This window comes from Hyperolius riggenbachi, chromosome 4 (assembly GCF_040937935.1).
Source record: "Hyperolius riggenbachi isolate aHypRig1 chromosome 4, aHypRig1.pri, whole genome shotgun sequence".
In the NCBI taxonomy this organism is placed as follows: Eukaryota; Metazoa; Chordata; class Amphibia; order Anura; family Hyperoliidae; genus Hyperolius; species Hyperolius riggenbachi.
This window is the reverse complement of record NC_090649.1, coordinates 456,265,532-456,284,575: the sequence shown is the minus strand read 5'-3', so window position 1 is coordinate 456,284,575 and position 19,044 is coordinate 456,265,532. Positions and strand designations below refer to the sequence as shown.

Sequence of the window (19,044 nt, the reverse complement as noted above, 5' to 3'; positions counted from 1 at the left end):
TCTGTCCTCCTGTGCCTCCTTCTGTCCTCCTTTGTGTCTCATTCTGCCCCCCATTGTGCCTCCTATTGTTCCCCATTGTGCCTCATTATGTCCCCCTGTGTGCCTCTTGCTGTCCCCTTGTGCCTCCTTCTGTCTTCCTTTGACTTCTGACCCTCGTTTCTTCTTCTGTCCTCCTGTGCCTCCTTCTGTCCTCCTTTGTGTCTCATTGTCGTCCCCCCCCCCCCCCCCCATTGTGCCTCCTTCTGTCCTCCTTTGACTTCTTCTAAACCCTCTTGCCTCTTTCTGTCCTCTGTGCCTCCCTATGTCCCCCTGTGTGCCTTCTTCCTTACATGTATTTTCTTTCTTACATGTATTTTCTGGTGAAACGCTGCTGCAATAAGTTTTCTGGTGAAACGCTGCCGCATTACAATTATTTTCATGGGGGGGGCGCCACAGGTTTTCTCGCCTGGATTGTCAAAATGGCTAGATGTGTCCCTGGCCCCTAGACTATGATACATAGACTACACGATGTAGACATAAGACTATGGTATGGATTAGACTGTGATCCCCTCTGAGGGACAGTTAAATTAAGTCAATATATGTACTCTGTACAGCGCTGCAGAAGATGCTGGTGCTACATAAATACTAAATAATAATAATTTCCAATCTGCATGCATCGAACTGAGCCTAACATCTTCAGAGTCTCATTGACTACCCCTAACAGCAGCAGCTGGCTTGGATCACAGCAGAACTGTTTAGCAGCCTGTTTTAGAGATGTGTAGCTGCTACACAAAGCCTTCCTTTCGCTATAGCCCTTTATATTTCCCCTTTGCATCATATTAGAATACAGTCCTGATTCATCCCCCTTTCCATTTCTCTATTCTCCCCATCTGCATATCACTCACCATTGGATGAGCAGTTGGAGCAGCCCAGGCTGACATCACCTGTGCCAGCAGCAGAATCCTGCATAGTGGAGGAGAAGCTGGAGAGGACAGGACATCATAAACTGTAGATCTGCTGGCTGATGGAATAAGGCTGCAGTGCGCCGCTTCTCCAGAGGGTGGCAGTCTGATCCCACCATCGTCTCACATTCTCTGCATGAAATTGAATTACATTGGGGAAGACCCAGGAATCCTGCATCCTCCTTTTCAGCACTTTGAAAGCTCAGTGCTAGGCAAAGTGCTTGTTAGTAGCAGGCAGGCAGGCAGCTCCAGAGGACGTTCCTGCACCGTGGTGGGACTCAGAAGAAGACATCACTGAAGGCTCTCCTGATTTGCCCCATTGATTAAGGCTATTGAGGAATGCTCTTCTCCATTTGCACTGCAGGGAACCAGGAGGAGGCATAAGCAGACCATAGGTTAGGAGACATCATCCGTGGTCCAACTCAGCAGGAGAGCCAGAAGGGGGGATAGGCGAGAAGTTGTTTGCAGGAAGGGTTGGAGGTGAATTATGACCAGGCTGAGCATCCTTGGATGTCACTTATGGGTTTGGGCTTTCTTGCTTTGCTCACTGGGGGTCCGCACAGCTGTGGAGAGGGCATCTGCTCCCGTATCCTACACCCGTCCCTTCCAAGGACTGAGAGAGCCCAGCTTCACCAGGTTGAAGAGGAAGAACCTGGCTGTGGACTTTGTCATCCCCGCAGCATTCAGGAACTCCTTGAGGGATCTTCTGGGTCTCTTTCCCTCAGGGACAGGCAGCACCAACTTCCAGGCGAGCTCCAGCCTGGTTATGGACTGTGGACCTCTGGCGGAGTCGCTGCTGGAGAGAGCTGGTGCTCCGGGTGGTGGTGGAGGTCCTCCTCACGCTTATGGGCATCTGAAGAAAGAGCAGCTTTCAGCACGGCCTCAGCCTGCGCCGCTGTCCAAGGTCCTGAAGGCTGGGACACTGAAGACTCTACGTCGGTCCAAGCAGCTGCTGGTGGAAGTGGGGGAGCATCTCATCCGGGATGGTTGTGGGGTGGACTGGGAAGCCAAGAAGACCTTGGAGGATGGTAAGAACCTGAGCAATGAGGGGCAGCGAGTGGAACTACCGACTTCTGTCTTGAAGAGGAGGCTGGAGTTTAACCTGACCGAGCTCTTTACCTGGTGGCTGGAGACTAAAGAGGGCAGGCTGAGGATCAGGCTTATGCCACAGAGGACTTCAGCCTTCCCTGGCAGAGAGGATACCTTGTCCATAGCCCTGGTGGCCTCACAGCCCAGGCTTATGTTCCAGATCCTCAGAAAGGGTGAGTGAAGTCTTCCTTATTTCCTTTCTGCAATATTCTTCCATAACTTGGTGTTTCCACTTTGTATTTCATGTTTTATGAATATGAGAATAATTTAAAAGTCTATGTTTAACCAAGAGCAGACCCAAGGGGTGCTTCAGTTCATCAGGGTCTCTCAACAGGGTAAAGAGCATGGAGCAAGCCATACATGTCAAATAGAGCCTGTGACATCCCGGCTGTGACCTGTTGGGGTGCAGGTCTGGGACTGTTCTTCATTGTCTATCCAGAGAAGAGTTTCTCAACATCACTATAGCATGGATGACCTCTTTGTGAAACATAGTGTTTGTCATGTACAACCAGTTGTAGGTAACATCTTCCGAAGTACCCAATGACGCAGTAGAGATACTAGAGAATCTCAACAGGGCAGTGGATAAGATGAGGTAGTCAATAAGTATCAACTTGAGTGTGTGGGCATGCAGAAGCCTGACCTGCTAGTGGGTCCACACTTTGGGGTTATATATATTATGCTTGTTTCATTTTCTAGAGGCTTGTACCATGACATTAAATAGCTTGTACCCCTTTATGAAAGATGGTGTTTGTCAGTTGTGGGATAACATCATCTCAAGATGCATATGCAGTAGTTACGAATACTCCATCATTTTGACAATAACACTGGTGGAGGCACCCGGTATATATGTTTCTGATGAACAACTGCATATGAGGGGTTGTGTAAATCTTACCTCTCTTGAAGGATGAGCCAATTTTATTTGAAAAAATGTATTTATTCATTTAAAGAGAACCTGTGACGAGGGGGTAAAGTAATTGATACTTACCTGGGGCTTCCTATAGTCTCATGATCACTGTTGTCTCCCTTGCCATCCTTCCAGGTTGCTCAGCTATCAGCCCTGGTAGACCTCCATCAGTAGCATCAGTCAGGCTGTTCTGTGCATGTCTGGCTGCATTTACCTTCAGAGCCTGCACAGGTAGTACTGCGCACCCACAGAACGCTCCTAGCGACTTGAGAGGTAGTGATGTTGGCGAACACTTCACCAGCGAATAGCTTTGGGCAGCCTGACCCCTGTACTACTTCCGGGTCGCAATGCCCCGCAGTAGTACGCATGCCCTGGGCCAGATGCGTTCATTAGTCCCTAGCCCGGCGATGCGCGTCCTTGATTGCGCTGCTGTGGCCGGGCACGCTTCGTGACATCATGCTCATGCACAGAGCGTGCTTGGCCTCAGGTGCGCAATCAAGGGCACGAATCACTGGGCCAGGGCATGCGTACTAATAAACGCATCCAGCCCAGGGCATGCGTAGTACTGCGGGTCATTGCGATCCAGAAGTTTTACAGGGGTCAGGCTGCCCATAGCTTTGCGGCGAGCAGTTTTGAGAACTGCTCACTACATCTCTACTTGAGCGTGGCGGGCTTACGCAGCTGAGCCACACATGTGCAGAAGAGCCTGACTGAAGCGACTGAAGGAGGATTACCAGGGCTGACAGTAGGTGGACTGAGCCACCTGTGAGGACGCCAAGGGAAGCAACAGTGGTTATGGGACTGGAGGTAGCCCCAGGTAAGTATCAATTTTTTTACTCCCTCATCTTAGGTTACCTTTAAGCACTAAATGAGACAAAGCGTTTCACGGGTGCTAGTCCACCTCTTCAGGTCAATACAGACCTGGAAAACTGAGTGTGGATGGTTATCTTCTGTAGGCTCTGACAGTGGTTGCAAGTTATTGCAACTCACCTTTCTGAGTATATCCTTTCTTACATTACAGCATCCAAAAATCTACAATACTGCACCATTGGGCTCCTGGTCTTTGCCATTTTCTTGATTCTCAGAGGTTACTGAGAACCGCCAAGAACAACCCCCTTAGTCCTTCATTTTGAGCTTTTTGAACATCTTTCATTGTTTTAATTAGCTTCATATAAAACGAATTCAGGTTTGTGTATATATAATTTATCCTTTTGTAATCACAAAACTTACTCTAGTGTATTGACTGTAGAAGGATTAAGCTTCCTCTGAGCCCACCGGGTATTCCACTGGGGCAAACATGCCACACGATCAACCTAAAGCTAATCATACACACTGATTTTTCCAATCACTTTCTGATATTCAGTCATATCAACCAAATCTGCTAGTAATCTGTTGCTTCAGCATAGCAGTTTTGGACAGTTTATTGATCTGATCGGACATGTTGGGAAATCTTAGGGTGGCCACTATGGGTCCAATTTCTAGCGAAAAATCGTTCGAGCGATCAGAAATTCTGATTGGATTGGTTGTAAATAATCTCCGTTGGTGGACACAATTGATTATGAACGAGTGAAAAAAACGTTGTTCGAATGAATTTTCGTCAAACCAAAATTTGGATTTTCTTGTTGGTTTTGATAGATGGGAAGCAAAGATTGGTTCGTTGATGGTGTAGTGAACTATGTATTACAATTTTTCACTTCCGATCAGAATTTCTGATCGCTTGAACGATTTTTCGCTTGAAATAGGATAGTTAGTGGCCACCTTTAGTGCAATTGGGAGCTGCGGCTCTAGGGGATCTTTGACTCATAGGCTTTAACTGCATCCAGCACTACAATGTTCACAGCTAAAATCTATGAAAAATTCAGTCCGCCATGTATGGTAGTAATCGATCACTATCTGATTGAATTCCAGTTAAACAGGGATCAATCCACTAGTCATACTGGGCAATAATCGACTCATGCATGGCTGGCTTAACTCCTGCAGTTCAGGTGCACCTCTGATTGCACACAATGGACACAGCGGTGTTCACTGTTCAGCTCTTCAGGAATCTGGAGGAATAGACTATATCGCTACTGTAGATAGCCAGCCAACTCATACATTTCCCCTTCACCCACCCTAAAGTAAAGGTGGTCATACACGTTTAGATTACTACTGCAAGCAGATTTTCAATAGATTCCACCTTTATTATTATTTAGCATGTATTTAATGCAGATATCTTCTACATCGCTTTACAGAGTACATAGTCATGTCACTGACTGTTCTTATGAGAGCTCACAATCTAACCCCTACCATAGTCATAGTCTAATGTTCTTCCATATTATTATTGTGTATTTATACAGCACTGACATCTTCTGCAGCACTTTACAGAGTACATAATCATGTCACTGACTGTCCTCACAGGAGCTCATAATCTATTCCCTACCATAGTCATAGTGTAATGCCCTACTATATTATTATTATTATTATGTATTTATGCAGCACTGACATCTTCTGCAGGATATAACAGAGTACATAGTCATGTCACTGACTGTCCTCAGAGGAGCTCAGAATCTAATCCCACCATAGTCATAGTCTAATGTCCTACCCTATTATTATTATGTATTTATACAGCACTGACATCTTCTGCAGCACATTACAGCGTACATAGTCATGTCACTGACTGTCCTCACAGTAGATCACAATCTAATCCTGCCATAGTCATAGTCTAATATCCTATCATATTATTATCATTATGTATTTGTAAAGTACAGATATTTTTTGCAGCACTTTACAGAGTACATGGGGTTTGATTCAAAAAACCCTAAAAGCTTTGGGTGTGCTAACTAGGGTGCTAAGCAGTTAGCGCGCCCAAATATTTAATTGATTGAAAGTTTAGCACTGCGCTGTGTGCGTGAAACGGCGCACCGGGTGCGACCAAAAGTCGCACCAGGTGCACCTAAATCGTCGCGTTGTGGGACATTTCGGGCGCACCCGGTTCAACATTTTAGGCACACCCGCTGCGCCGTTTTGGTCTCACCCAGGGCAACGGCTTGGCGTGCTAAGGGGCTTTTAGGCATGCTAACTAAGTTAGCACCCTTTTGTGAATCAAGTCCAGAGTCATGTCTCTGACTATCCTTAGAGGAGCTCACAATCCAGTCTTTCCATAGTCATACACTATGTCCATTGTAGTCTAGGGCCAATTTAGGTTAAAGTCTATGAACTTATCCTTATATTTTGGGGATGTGGGGAGGAAACCGTAATGCCTGGAGGAAACCCACACAGACATGGGGAGAACCTTCAAACTCAGTGCAGATAGTGCCCTGGCTGGGATTTGAACCAGAGACCCAGCACTGCAAGGCAAGAGTGCTATCGATTATGTCTACATGCTATTGGAAATCTATTGATCCACAGCAGCGCACTTATTCACTATAATGCAACTCTATAGGCCATTGATCTATCACCGCTCCCATGCTGCATCCAAATGACCAAAATATTCTGTCTGGTTCAATCGTCATTTAGATTGAGCTTTAGCTGCAAATCAATCGAAATTACATCCAATGCGCCACGTTCATGTTGCACTATAGATTTCTGCCAGATTTGATCAGAATGATCAGATCTGCTGATGAAAATTGAAGCGTATATGGCCAGAGGAACTGTCGCAAAAATCTTAAGATTTAAAACACATACAAATAAGAAGTACTTTTCTTCCAGAGTAAAATGAGCCATAAATTACTTTTCTCCTATGTTGCTGTCACTTACAGTAGAAGGAATCTGACATTACTGACAGATTTTGGGCTAGTCCATCTCTTCATGGGGATTCTCAGCATGACCTTTATTCTTTAAAAAGGCATTCCCTGAAAAAGATGTATACAAAGATGCTGGCCAGCCTCCCTGCTCGCTGCAAACTATTTTGGCAGTTGGACAGAGTAACTGCCATTCACTAAGTGCTTTTAAAAATAAAGAAAGCCCTGAGAACCCCCCTATGAGGAGATGGGTTAGTCCAAAATCTGTCAGTAATGTCAGATTTCTACTATTTACTGTAAGTGACAGCAACATAGGAGAAAAGTAATTTGTGGCTCATTTTACTCTGTAAGAAATGTACTTCTTATTTGTATGTGTTTTACATTTTAAGATTTTCGTGACTGGTCCTCTTTAAAGAGGAACTCCAGTGAAAATAATGTAATAAAAAATAGTGCTTCATTTTTAAAATAATTATGTATAAATGATTTAGTCAGTGTTTGCCCATTGTAAAATCTTTTAAATCCCTGATTTACATTCTGACATTTATCACATGGTGACATTTTTACTGCTGGCAGGTGATGTCAGTGGAAATAGCTGCTGCTTGCTTTTTTGGCAGTTGGAAACAGCTGACAGACAGGAAACTGTCAGGACCATGGTGCTGACATCACACAGTGGGAGGGGTTTCCCCACAAAATCAGCCACACAGACCCCCCCTGATGGTCTATTTGTGAAAAGGAAAAGATTTCTCATGGGAAAGGGGGTATCAGCTACTGATTGGGATGAAGTTCAATTCTTGGTCACGGTTTCTCTTTAAGTTTACCCAGAGCTTAGTCCTCTACATATGGTCATGCTTTTTTGTCTAAATTGTCACTGAAAATGTTTGCCAAACCAATGTACATGTAAAAGTCACTGAAGAAATCAGTTACTTGCTCCTTTCTAACAAGTTAGAAACCGCCTCCATATTGAAAATGTACCCTTTAATCTTTCACCAAGGCAGCTGCCGTGGATTGGAATCTGATTGGTTGCTATGGGTTACCACACTTGTGACTGATTTGTTGCTTTGAAGGGTCAATCCTAATGCTAAAATGATTATTTGACTTATTCCTCCACATGAGTTGAGAATGGTGTTAATGTGTATCCACTGCTTTACGTATGGTTAGGCTGAAGTGTAACATCTGATTATTATATTATCAGAAATAGTTTTCCTGCAATTTTAATGCCCAGATTGTCTGCATGAGTATCCTCCTTCCCACTGGCTGACGCCATCTTCAGTCTTTGATGCATTCCAGAAGGTTAGCTTTAAAGGAAGGCACTGTTAGCTGTACCTGTATTCTCTCTTTTCTAAACAACTTTCTCTGGATCAGGTTGTTTGAGGGCACATTGCAGCAGGCGTCTCAAAGATACAAATGCCAATGCATGGTGAACCGATAGTAGATAGCTGATCTATCTACTGCAGTCTAGGCGATTGGCTATTAGGAGGAATAACATAAGAGGCAGTAGTTTGCATAGCTCTGTTGTCTGTAGATGACTGGCTACTAGTCTCTATAGCAGCTCCTAATAGCTGATTGGCTTTTTCATTTTGGGTCGTTTGGGCGCTAGCTGGGCTTTACTGAAAGGAGGGGGGGGGGGGTGTTAGTAAATAGTAATTATTGTATTAATGATTTAGAATTCAGTGATAAGGTGCCCATTAAAGTGGTCATGAACTCTTGCACAGGGCAGAAGGAAAACACAGAGAAATGCACCCTGTATGCATTTAGAGAGTTTAGCCCATCTAATTCCCTTCCTCATCTGTCACTAATCACCACTGTAATTTGATCTCTCAGCTGTGTCAGCTGGCTGCCTCGGCAGAGCAGCTAATTTGTAAACACAGGATGTTAACAATCTGTCTGCTTCGGTGAAAGCAGGAAATAGACACACTGCAGATTAATTGCAGGATTTGTATCAGCTGTAATAAAAGAAATGTTTTTCTTGAAAGGTTATTATGCTGTTGCTTTTTTTTTTAGAGCAGAGAGGAAGTTCTGAGTTCAGGTTTGCATTAACAGCACACTTTTTAAGAAAACAATCATATTTTTGATAAGATCATTCAATGAAAAGACAAGATCATATGCAATCGCTCCAGACCATTTAAGCATTAAACTCGTGATCATATCTAAAGGTGCACATTAACGGTACAATCTCCCAAATTATTGACCGTATGACCGATCGGGTGCCATTAAAGAGAACCAGAGATGAAGCACCCTCATGTATTTTACCTTATATATCAGTGGGAACATTAGAGAAAACACCTATCCTGCTCTCTGTTTCATTCTTCACTGTTCAGCTTGCTGCTAATCAGCCCTGATAAAATCCCTGACTGAGCATTCAGTCTGGCTTTGCGATAATGACTCAGCTATAATGATTCCTGAGCAGAGCCAGCAGAGGGCAGGCTTGGGCTTGAAAACACACGAGAAAACACAGACTCAGCTATAAAGATTCCTGAGTAAAGCCAGACTGAATGCTCAGTCAGGGATTTTATCAGGGCTGGTTAGAAGCAAGCTGTGCAGTGCAGAATGAAACAGAAAGCAAGGTAGGTGTTTTCTCTAATGTTCCCACTGATATATATGGTAAAATACATGAGGGTGCTTCGTCTCTGGTTCCCTTTAACAGTGGCGTAGCAATAGGGGGTGAAGAGGTAGCAACCACATCGGGGCCTTTGGGCTATAGATGATTTGAATGATAATAATTATTAACAAGCTGTTCCCCATCCCCTTCTTGTACCTCTGACACTGTGGTTGTCCGTTATTGGTTTTGGTGAACCGTATCAATTGTTATGGATAGCATGCTTGTTTGCCCAATGCAAAACTTGCACCGGGGTCCATTGTCTAGTTGGATCGATGGGGTTGATTCACTATAACATGCGATTTGTTATAGTGAATCAACCCCAGAGTACACTCCGACACTGTTTTCTGAAGATTCTGGGAGGTTTTGCATACAGTTTAAAGGAAATTTAATGTGGTCAGTAACTTACCTGGGGATTTTTCCAGCCCCCGGAAGCCCTCCTGCTCCCTCCTCGCTGCTCCTTCCTTGTGCTCTTGCAGCTGGGAGCGTTCTGCCCTTAAGCAGCAAGTAGAAATTGCTACTGTGCATGCGCAGAATAATAATAATAATATGTTCCCATCCACGGGAGTGTGATCAAGGTGTGGCCAGTGCCGCGCTTGCACAGTGCAAGTCATCCAGCTTATTGAGGAGACCAGTGCACACCAAAAACCTCTAGCAGATCCGCAAAACGCTAGAGGTTTTTGAAGCAGATTTCAGAGCGATTCTAGGCATGTTTAGAGACGTTTTCTAAACATTTCTAGCGTTTTTTGGAGCGTTTTTGTGTAGCAGATTTCATATATTGTTACAGTAAAGCTGTTACTGAACAGCTTCTGTAACAAAAACGCCTGTAAAACCGTTCTGATCTAACATTTTTCAGAGCTGTTTTCCACTGGGGACTCCGGATGACGTCACGGCGTCGATGGCGTCATCACAATCGTCGCCATGGCGACGGGGGAAGCCCTAAAGGAAATCCCGTTCCCGGATTTCCTTATGGCTAACAGCGCCGGCGGGGATCGGAGGGGTGGGAGGGATGCCTAGCGCTAGCTACATGATTGAAAAAAAAATATTTTAAAAATAGCGCTGCGCTGCCCCCTGGTGATCTTAAAAGAACGCCAGGGAGGTTAAATCCACAAAAAAATATTTTTAAACAAGTCAACATTCCTATTGGCTTTGCGGTTCCTCCACACGCTTGTTTTATGTAGACCCCCCAGCTGGAGCTAAAATCAGGAGCCGTTTGCAGGTGCTCTTTTTGAACTCAAAGCACTCCTGAGCAGTTGCGTAAGGAGAGCTGATATAATTTCACATTTCCTCCAATCCTCTGCGGGCTGACCTCTTTACCGCCGCATTATTAAACAAGCCAGAGCTAGTAATAATAATAACGCTCGATTCCGGCAGTAAAGTGAAATGCTGGCAAAAAATGGGAAAGGTCTCTGCGTATTGGATCTGCGACGCAGGCATTTCATATCAGCTGAAGGAGCATTAATTAAATGTAAGCCGCAAAGTAATTCCAGAGCTAAGCAAGCTTCTTTGTGTTAATACTCCGCCCGGCTGTCCTGAAACTACTACTCCCCGAACAGCTGTTATATTGTTCCTTAATATCTCATCATATTGTGGTGGTGTTGGGTAAATCGTGACTGAATGAATTATCGTACAGCTCAGGAACCGATTGTCTGAGAATTGGAACAAGGAGGTCCCCCCCACGCCACCACCTGAACCCCCTTCCCCCCATCCCCTCACTGGACCCACTGTCCCTCCAGTCCCACAGATGGTCTTCCCACCAGTCTGGTTGTCACCCTTCCGTACCACTATCACTCTTTTCTTCCTTTGTCCTTCCTCCACACTGATCATTTGGCTTGTTTCAATAATCGTGTTGCCCTGCTTGTCCAGCCACCACTCTGGTCCTTCATCTTGTCTTACCGTTCTGGTTGTTCTGCTTGTCCTGCCATTACTCTTGTCTCTTTGCCTTGCTTCACCACTCTGGCTACCCTGCTTGTCCTGTCACCACTCAGGTCTGTAGTCTTGCCACAACTCTGGTCTTTCGTCGTCTTACCTTTCCAGTTGTCCTGCTTGTCCGTCCACCATTCTGTTCTCTTGCCTTGTCTTATCACTCTGGCTACCCTGCTTGTCCCACCACCACGCTGGTCTTATCTTGTCTTACCTTTCTGGTTACCCTGCTTGTCTTGCCACTTTTCTGGTCTCTCGTCCTGCCAGCACTTTGGTCTTTCAACTTGTCTCACCATTCGGGTTGCCCTGTTTATCATGCCCCCACTCTGATCTTTCATCTTGTCTTACCTTTTTGGTTGTCCTGCTTTTCTTGCCACAACTATGGTCTTCCATCTTGTTTTGCCTTTCTAGTGTTCCTGTCACCACTCTGGTCTCCCGTCCTGCCACCACTTTGGTCTTTCATCTTGTCTTACCTTTTTGGTTGTCCTGCTTTTCTTGCCACAACTATGGTCTTCCATCTTGTTTTGCCTTTCTAGTGTTCCTGTCACCACTCTGGTCTCCCGTCCTGCCACCACTTTGGTCTTTCATCTTGTCTCACCATTTTGGTTGCTCTGCTTATCAGCCACCATTCTGGTCTATTGTTGTGTCAAAGTCTCTGGTTTGCCTCCTCTGTGATTCCCTCCTTTGCCAGACCTACCACCACTGTGGTCCACCAACCAGTCTTACCTACCTACCAGTACTAATATATTAGTGATGTTGTATTGGGAGAATACACAATAGACAAACATCCCTGTAGGTGCATCACAATCACCTCCACAAGTACTATTAAATACTCAGGGATATAGTAAAAAACTCAGGAAACAACCTGACCTGGTCTGGACGTCCAGCTTCCATGCGGTTTCTTTCTTGAACCTTTATGTGGTGGTCTACCCTGACTTAGTCGTTGTCCAGATGTGGTCCTACTGTGTATTTGGATTGTGCAGATGTTCACTGTACGTATAAAGGCCTGAAGAAGGGTCGTGGATCCGAAACAAATCAAAGTTGTTGCCTTTTCAACTAATTATATGCACTTTAATATGCGATTGAAGGTATTGTATACAAACTCTGCACTTTTTGGAATATTAAAGAAAAAGTATTTTTTGCAATTTTTTGGGGTTTCCAGAGTTTTTTACTTTACTATATTCCTGAGTATTTAATAGTACTAATATATTAGTGGACAGGAGGACCCATACTTACAAACAGGCTCCTTTCCAGGACATTGTTTGTAAGTTGAATTTGTAAGTCAAGTCATGTGTTAAACACAGGGAAACATGGATAAATGATTTACTTTTGGGCAACTCTGGATTTGGACATATAGTATACTGGAAATGATGTTTTCTCGTCGTTGTCTACGTGCTTATAGGGAACCGAAAAGTGAGAGGGACATAGAGGCTGCCATATGTATTTCCTTTAAAGCAATACCAGTTGCCTGACAATCCTGCTGATCCTCTGTCCTCTAATACCTTGAGCAAGCATGCAGATCAGAGGTTTCTTACTGAAGTCTGACAAGATTAGCTGTAAGCTTGTTTCTGGTGTGATTCAGACACTACTGCAGCCAAATAGATCAGCAGGCCTGCCAGGCAACTGGTATTGTTTAAAAGGACACATATGGCAGCCACCATATACTTCTTGCTTCAGGTTCACTTTGAAGTGTTTTAAACTAATCCCAACAGTTTTTAAAAGTCAGCTAGATAGCGTACTGGTAAAGCTGTTGCCTTTGATGTTAGATTTTAGCCTTTGTCCAGGGCCTGAATCCTGGCTTAAGCCAGTAAATACTACAGTGAGGAGTGTTTGGGCAAGGATCCCTAATGACCCTGGTCGCCTGTAGACCGTACCCTATGTGACCACAGCCCTGATGCGCTTTGAGTACGCTAAGAGAAAAGTGCAATATAAGTGTTCTGTGTCTTTATACACTACTGTAACCTTTAACAACAAAAATATGTAATAACAAAACAGTCCTGTATATCTTGTACATGAAGACAACTTTGTTTCTATCTCTGAAACATTGTAACTTGAGTCATTTGCAAGTTAGTGGCTGTCTGTACTTAAAGGATACCCGAGGTGACATGTGACATGATGAGATAGACATATGTATGTACAGTGCCTAACACACAAATAACTATGCTGTGTTCCTATTTTTCTTTCTCTGCTTGAAACAGTTAAACATCAGGTATGTAAGTGGCAGTTCCTTTCTGAGTCAAGGCTGAGTCAGACTGCAGTGTAACCCTCACTGATAAGAAATTACAACTATAAAACACTTTCCTAGCAGAAAATGGCTTCTGAGAGCAGGAAAGAGATAAAAAGGGTCAATAGTTCATAGATTGTAGCTCTGGCATACTTCAAAGAATGTGTCATTGAACAAAAATAATCAAACAAAAAAACTTAAAGGGAAGGTTCAAGCAAAATAAAAAAATGAGTTTCACTTACCTGGGGCTTCTACCAGCCCCATGCAGCCATCCTGTGCCCTCCTAGTCACTCACTGCTGCTCCAGTCCCCCACTGGCAGCTTGCCGACCTCGGAGGTCGGGGGCTGCATTGCGTACATTTTTACGCATTTCCGCTAATGCAGGAACATTAACACATATATTTTTACGCGTTACTGGTCCAATGCGTAAATTTTTACGCATTGAACCAGTAATGTGTAAAAAATGTATGTGTTAATGTTCCTGCACTAGCGGGGATGCGTAAAAATGTACGCAATGCGTCCCGCCGACCTCCGTGGTTGGAAAGCTGCCAGCGGGGGACTGGAGCAGCAGTGAGTGACTACGAGGGCACAGGATGGCTGCATGGGGCTGGTAGAAGTCCCAGGTAAGTGAAACTCATTTTTTTATTTTGCTTGGACATTCCCTTTAAAGTAGATTTAAATATAAAATAAAACTGTGGGATATCTTTAAAAAAGTCATTTTTAGGAGAAGGTAGATAAATACAATTGTTTATTTCATTAGTTTATTTTCACCTCCGGTGTCCTTTACTTAATATACAAGGTTAAAAAACAAGCAGAAAGCAGGTGCGATGTTCATGCACCATACGGTTGAGGGATGTAAAATGGTAAATCCCTGCACACTGCTTGATTTCAGGTCGTGATCTGTCCATTGGTGCACCATGTATGTCTTTTTGCTCATTCACACTACAGAACGCATGCGCGAACGCAATTTCGTGTGAATGAGCTCTTAAAGTACATCCGAGATTAACTTTTACTCATTGCATAATTGTGTTCCTTTGCTATTGTTTATAGGGTTTTCCTCAAGCCAAATACTTTTTTGTTTTTGTTTTAATACTCTAATTCCCTATAAACTAAACAAGCCTTGCCCCCAGCTTTTCAGAGAGCCTTGGCATTTTCAGACAGTAGTAAGGGCACATGGGAGCTCAGTCTGGGCAGGAGTAGGGGGAGATATTACTAGCCAGAGATTTCAGGGGAGGAGGGAGGAGGGGGGTTAGGTTTTTTCACAGGCTGAGTGCTGAAGGTGAAGATAAGCTTGACTGTGTGTAATGTTTACAAACAATATGGCTGCTGGCATTGTATCACAGGAAGAAATAATCATAATCTATTGAAGCTGTTTGCAGCTAGATTTGCTGTGTAAACTATCTAAACTTTACATAATATATATAGACTGGTTACTTGTTATAGTTAGTTTTTCATATCGGATCCGCTTTAATTGATTTTGTAATGTGGGATAAAGTGGGAGGGTCTCTTTATTAATGCTCAGAAAAGCTCAGGCATGAAGTTTGGATCTGAGCGTCGCGTGTTACTTGCGGTATGCCGTGTGCCCATGTGAGGGTTATTTTTGTCCCTTCCTGACATTTTGCTCTGTCGTGTAAGTGGGTCACTTCAGTGTGATAACAGCAGCTTTATGGCTACGGAACTAATAGGGAAATCTTTAAAGAGAAATCATTGTGACAGGTCTTATGGCTGTGGTAATATTTCCTGGAGTAACTAGAGCTGGATTTATAACTTTACCCTCCTTAGGCCAGCTCACGTGAGAAGCCTCATCCGGTTCCACAGACAGGAAGTGCCCCTCTGCCATGTGCCGCAGCATCCTCCAATCACGTGTATCCCCTGCATGCAATAGACCTATCCCTAATAGTAGAATTGGGTAGCCTTTGTACACTCTCATCAACCCCACATACAGTAGTGTTGACCTCCAATTTCATGTAATCATCATTTTGGATCAAGATCTGCAATTCCAATTCTAAATCATAATGTAAAATTCCCAGCCAATTGGCAATTCCTTTTGCATGTAACCGTAATAATTTTGGTACAAGTCAAAACATTTTTTTTCAAAAATCACCTTTTCGTTTTTGAGAAAAAAATACTTTAAAAAAATCCAAAGAAACTGACTTTTAGCTGCAGTACACCTCATATCACACAGTATACAGTATACCCCTAGATAAACCCCATCACCAGCAAGAGATCACCATGGCCATAGAGGGGAAGCTTTGGCACACGACCAATCAGGCAGGGGTGCTGGCACCAGACACAGCCGCCCACTGCTCCCTTTGCCAACTGATGCCGATGGTCTCAGGGGCGGGACCACAGCACTGTCATTGGGCCTATCACTGCACTTGATCAGTAGCAGTGACCTAGCGTCAGATGAGGACGGGGATTCGGTAATGTGTAGATGAGGAGGGATGGCCCTGCTTAGGAGAACTCATGGAGAAGCATGTGATCAGTTTGATCAGCTGATAGATTTGTAAAGTTCTGATTTGCTGGTCCTGATCATGTGTTAAACCAGGAAGTCATCACAGCAAATCAGAACCTTTCAAATCTATCAGCTGATCAAATTGATCACATGCTTTTCCATGAGCTCTCCTAATCAGGGCCATCCATATAGATGAGGAGGGTAGTGTGTGTGTGTGCCAGGAAGGGGGTAGGATAGCAGAGAAGGGGACAGGTGCCAGGTGGACTAAACTCTTTGTCCAAGTGCTGACCCCTAGATTTTTCCATCTGAATCGCATGATTCAGGTAGCTTCATGGCCGGCCCGGCCCCCTCCAATGTACACCCCTCCTGCCTCCCCCATATAAAGAATCTGTCCTAGTCCTTGGCTTCTGTAGCCAGTGCAGGGATCCAGCTCTCTATGTAACATGAGGTACATTTTTATTCCTATACGTCAGGATGGCTGCAGAGCTGTGTGGTGGGTTGCTTCTTCCTCTGCAGACTGACAGGACTGAGGGGGGAGGATTATATAGATATCTCCACAGCTGCAGGGTGATGCATATCAATGCCTTCCATTTCTCTCTGCTTAATTAACCTAATGAGGCTATTTTATTACTGTGATGTTATTATTTCTGCGCGACGCGCCCCGACAGCCACATATCCTGAATATCCCGAGGATCAAGAGATAAGTTTTCCCGGTAACTATTCATTATTGACAATTCCACGTTTCATTCAGCCACACTGAATGCTTGTTAATTTTTAGTAATGGAGAGAATCGTCGGATTTATTCAGCGCAGCTTCCGCTATAATTAAATTTAGATATGCCATAATTAATATCCGCATTCCGTGTAGGCGTTGCTAATTGCAGAGCGTTACTTTTATATTCGTTTTTCCTTTAAGAGCCATTGCAGCGGAAGCTATAGGATGTGGTATATTCTATACTAACCCTGTAATTAAAGAAGAACTCTATGACTGTTCGTTAGAATAAGCATTGAAATGAAATCTGTCATTTTCTTCTTTACATCCGGCAGACTAAAAAAGAAAAGTTTCACTTACCTTGGTCTTCTTCCAGCTCCTAGAAGTCTGTTAGGTACCATGCCGTAGTTCTGCTCTGAGCCCAGCCTCCGCTCTCCCCTCCGTAAGATCGTGGGCCAGGATCTTCTGCGCATGCGCGGGTGCACCGCAGGGATGGATTAACCTCCTTTGCAGTAACCCCGACCTACTCTCAGGGTAGCCGCTGGAGGTTCTATGCAGAGCAATGTGCGCAGCAGGCATTTCAACTCACCTCCTGGGGGATCCTGACGTCAGCTGCCATTCTTCTTCCTCTCCTCCGAGGCTCTGCTTCCCCCTGGTTAGATCGCCATCTGTCGCCATGGCGACTGCCGGAAATCTCACTATAGGGTTACAGCGCCACCCAGAGGACGGAGGGAAAAGTGCAGCGCTGGAGCCCAGGGAGGTGAGTAAGTGCTGGGGCTGCTGCAGATTCTCTCGTGGTATGATTTTTTCTCGTGATTTTATGGTCTAAAAGCACATGAAAAAATTGTACCACTTTCAGACCCTAAAATCAGAAGGAATCATACCACCAGGGAGGTTAAAGGACACCTGAGGTGAAAAAAAAAAATGATGAAACTATTGCATCTATCTTCCTTCTCTTAGAAATGACCTTTTTTTTTTTTTTTAGATATCCCACAGTTTTATTTGATGTTTAAATCTACTTTTTAGTTTTTACAGTTTCATTGTTTCTGCTCAAAGACACCTTCATTGAAGTATCCCAGAGCTAAAATCTATGAACTATTGACACTTTTTATCTCTTTCCTGCTCTTAGAAGCCATTTCCTGCCAGGAAGATGTTTTATGTTGTAATTCCTAATCAGTGAGAGTCACACTGTAGTCTGACTCAGTCCTGACAGAAACAATCTCTTACATAACTTATGTTTAACCCTTTCAGGCAGAGAAAGAAAAAACAAAAAAAAGCAACAAAGTGTAACGATTGGTGTCAGCAACACAGAGTTTTTTCTGATTATTGATGATCTGCAGTATCACCAATAATACAGATGCTATACCTGATTATGTGGTGATCTGCAGAATCACCAATAATACTAGTATAGCTAGACACAGGACACCCAATGTGATAAAGTGTTTGGTGCAACAGTAATCAGAGAAGTTATCTCTAGAGAAGCGGGAGATACAGACACTACTGCAGCCAAGGATTCCCTGAAGAGCAAGGAATCAGACTGCACTGCAGCCAGTGGACCCCTGAGAGGCAGGTTTCCACTGACTGTGCTGCAAGATGATCTCCTTATGTGGAGGAGATACAGACTGTACTGCAGCCGAGAATTCCCTGAGGAGCAGGGAATCTTGGATTGTACTGCAGCCAGTGGACACCTGAGAAGCAGGAACCACTGGCTGGGCTGCAGGAGAGAGAACTGGGTGAAAGAGAGATATGATAGAACTGCTGCTGAGGATTCCCTGAGGAGCAGGAAATCAGTTGGTTCTGCAGCCACTGGACACCTGAGGAGCAGGGACCACTGACTGGACTGCAAGAGTGATAACTGGTGAAATGAGAGATATGATCGGGCTGCAGCCAGAGGCTCCCTGAGGAGCAGGGAATCAGACTGTGCTGCAGCCAAGGATTCCCTGAAGGACAGGGAATCAGACTGTACTGCAACCAGTGGACTCCTAAGGGGTAGAGACCACTGACTGAGCTGCAAGATGGTCTCCTGAGGAGCAGGTAACCCTTGCAGCTAATAAAAACCTGAAGAGCAAGTGTCACAGATAGTACAGTAAGGCTGAAAGGTCAGACAAGCCAGGTCGGCAACACACAGACAGATAAAGTACAGAGACGGAAGACTGATTCGGTATCTAGGTACAGGCAATGTCGGCAACAGGTAATCAGATAGGCAAAGGTACCGAATCAGTAAGCAGGTGAGTGGTCAGGAAAGCCAGAGATCATAGCAGGTAACAGTATATATAACAATCCTAATCTAGGTGTGAAGTCCTTGGTTTCAACACCTGGGAACTAGTCTAATACATAAACAATAGCAATGTAGCAATCTCCTAGTCTTAGGTGTGAAGTCCTTGGTTTCAACACCTGGGAACTAGTCTACAGAATGGTAAGCAAGTCTCACAATACAATAATACTTTTAAGGCTATCAACGGAATCTGACTAAGTGTGAATTC

The 19,044-nt window shown here is 44.3% G+C and overlaps 1 protein-coding gene across 2 annotated transcripts in view; it reads left to right on the top strand.

Moving 5' to 3' along the window:
• The first annotated feature begins 1,186 nt into the window (after positions 1 to 1,186).
• The window catches only part of ALK (ALK receptor tyrosine kinase), a 942,963-nt gene continuing 925,105 nt past the window's right edge, over positions 1,187 to 19,044 (top strand). Inside the window, exon 1 of one of the 2 annotated variants that reach the window (XM_068232762.1) lies at positions 1,187 to 2,203. In XM_068232762.1, coding sequence (XP_068088863.1) covers positions 1,429 to 2,203 — 775 coding nt within the window. In that variant the 5' untranslated portion in view covers positions 1,187 to 1,428. The remainder of the gene's footprint in view (positions 2,204 to 19,044) is intronic. The other variant, XM_068232763.1, reaches the window with a different exon arrangement.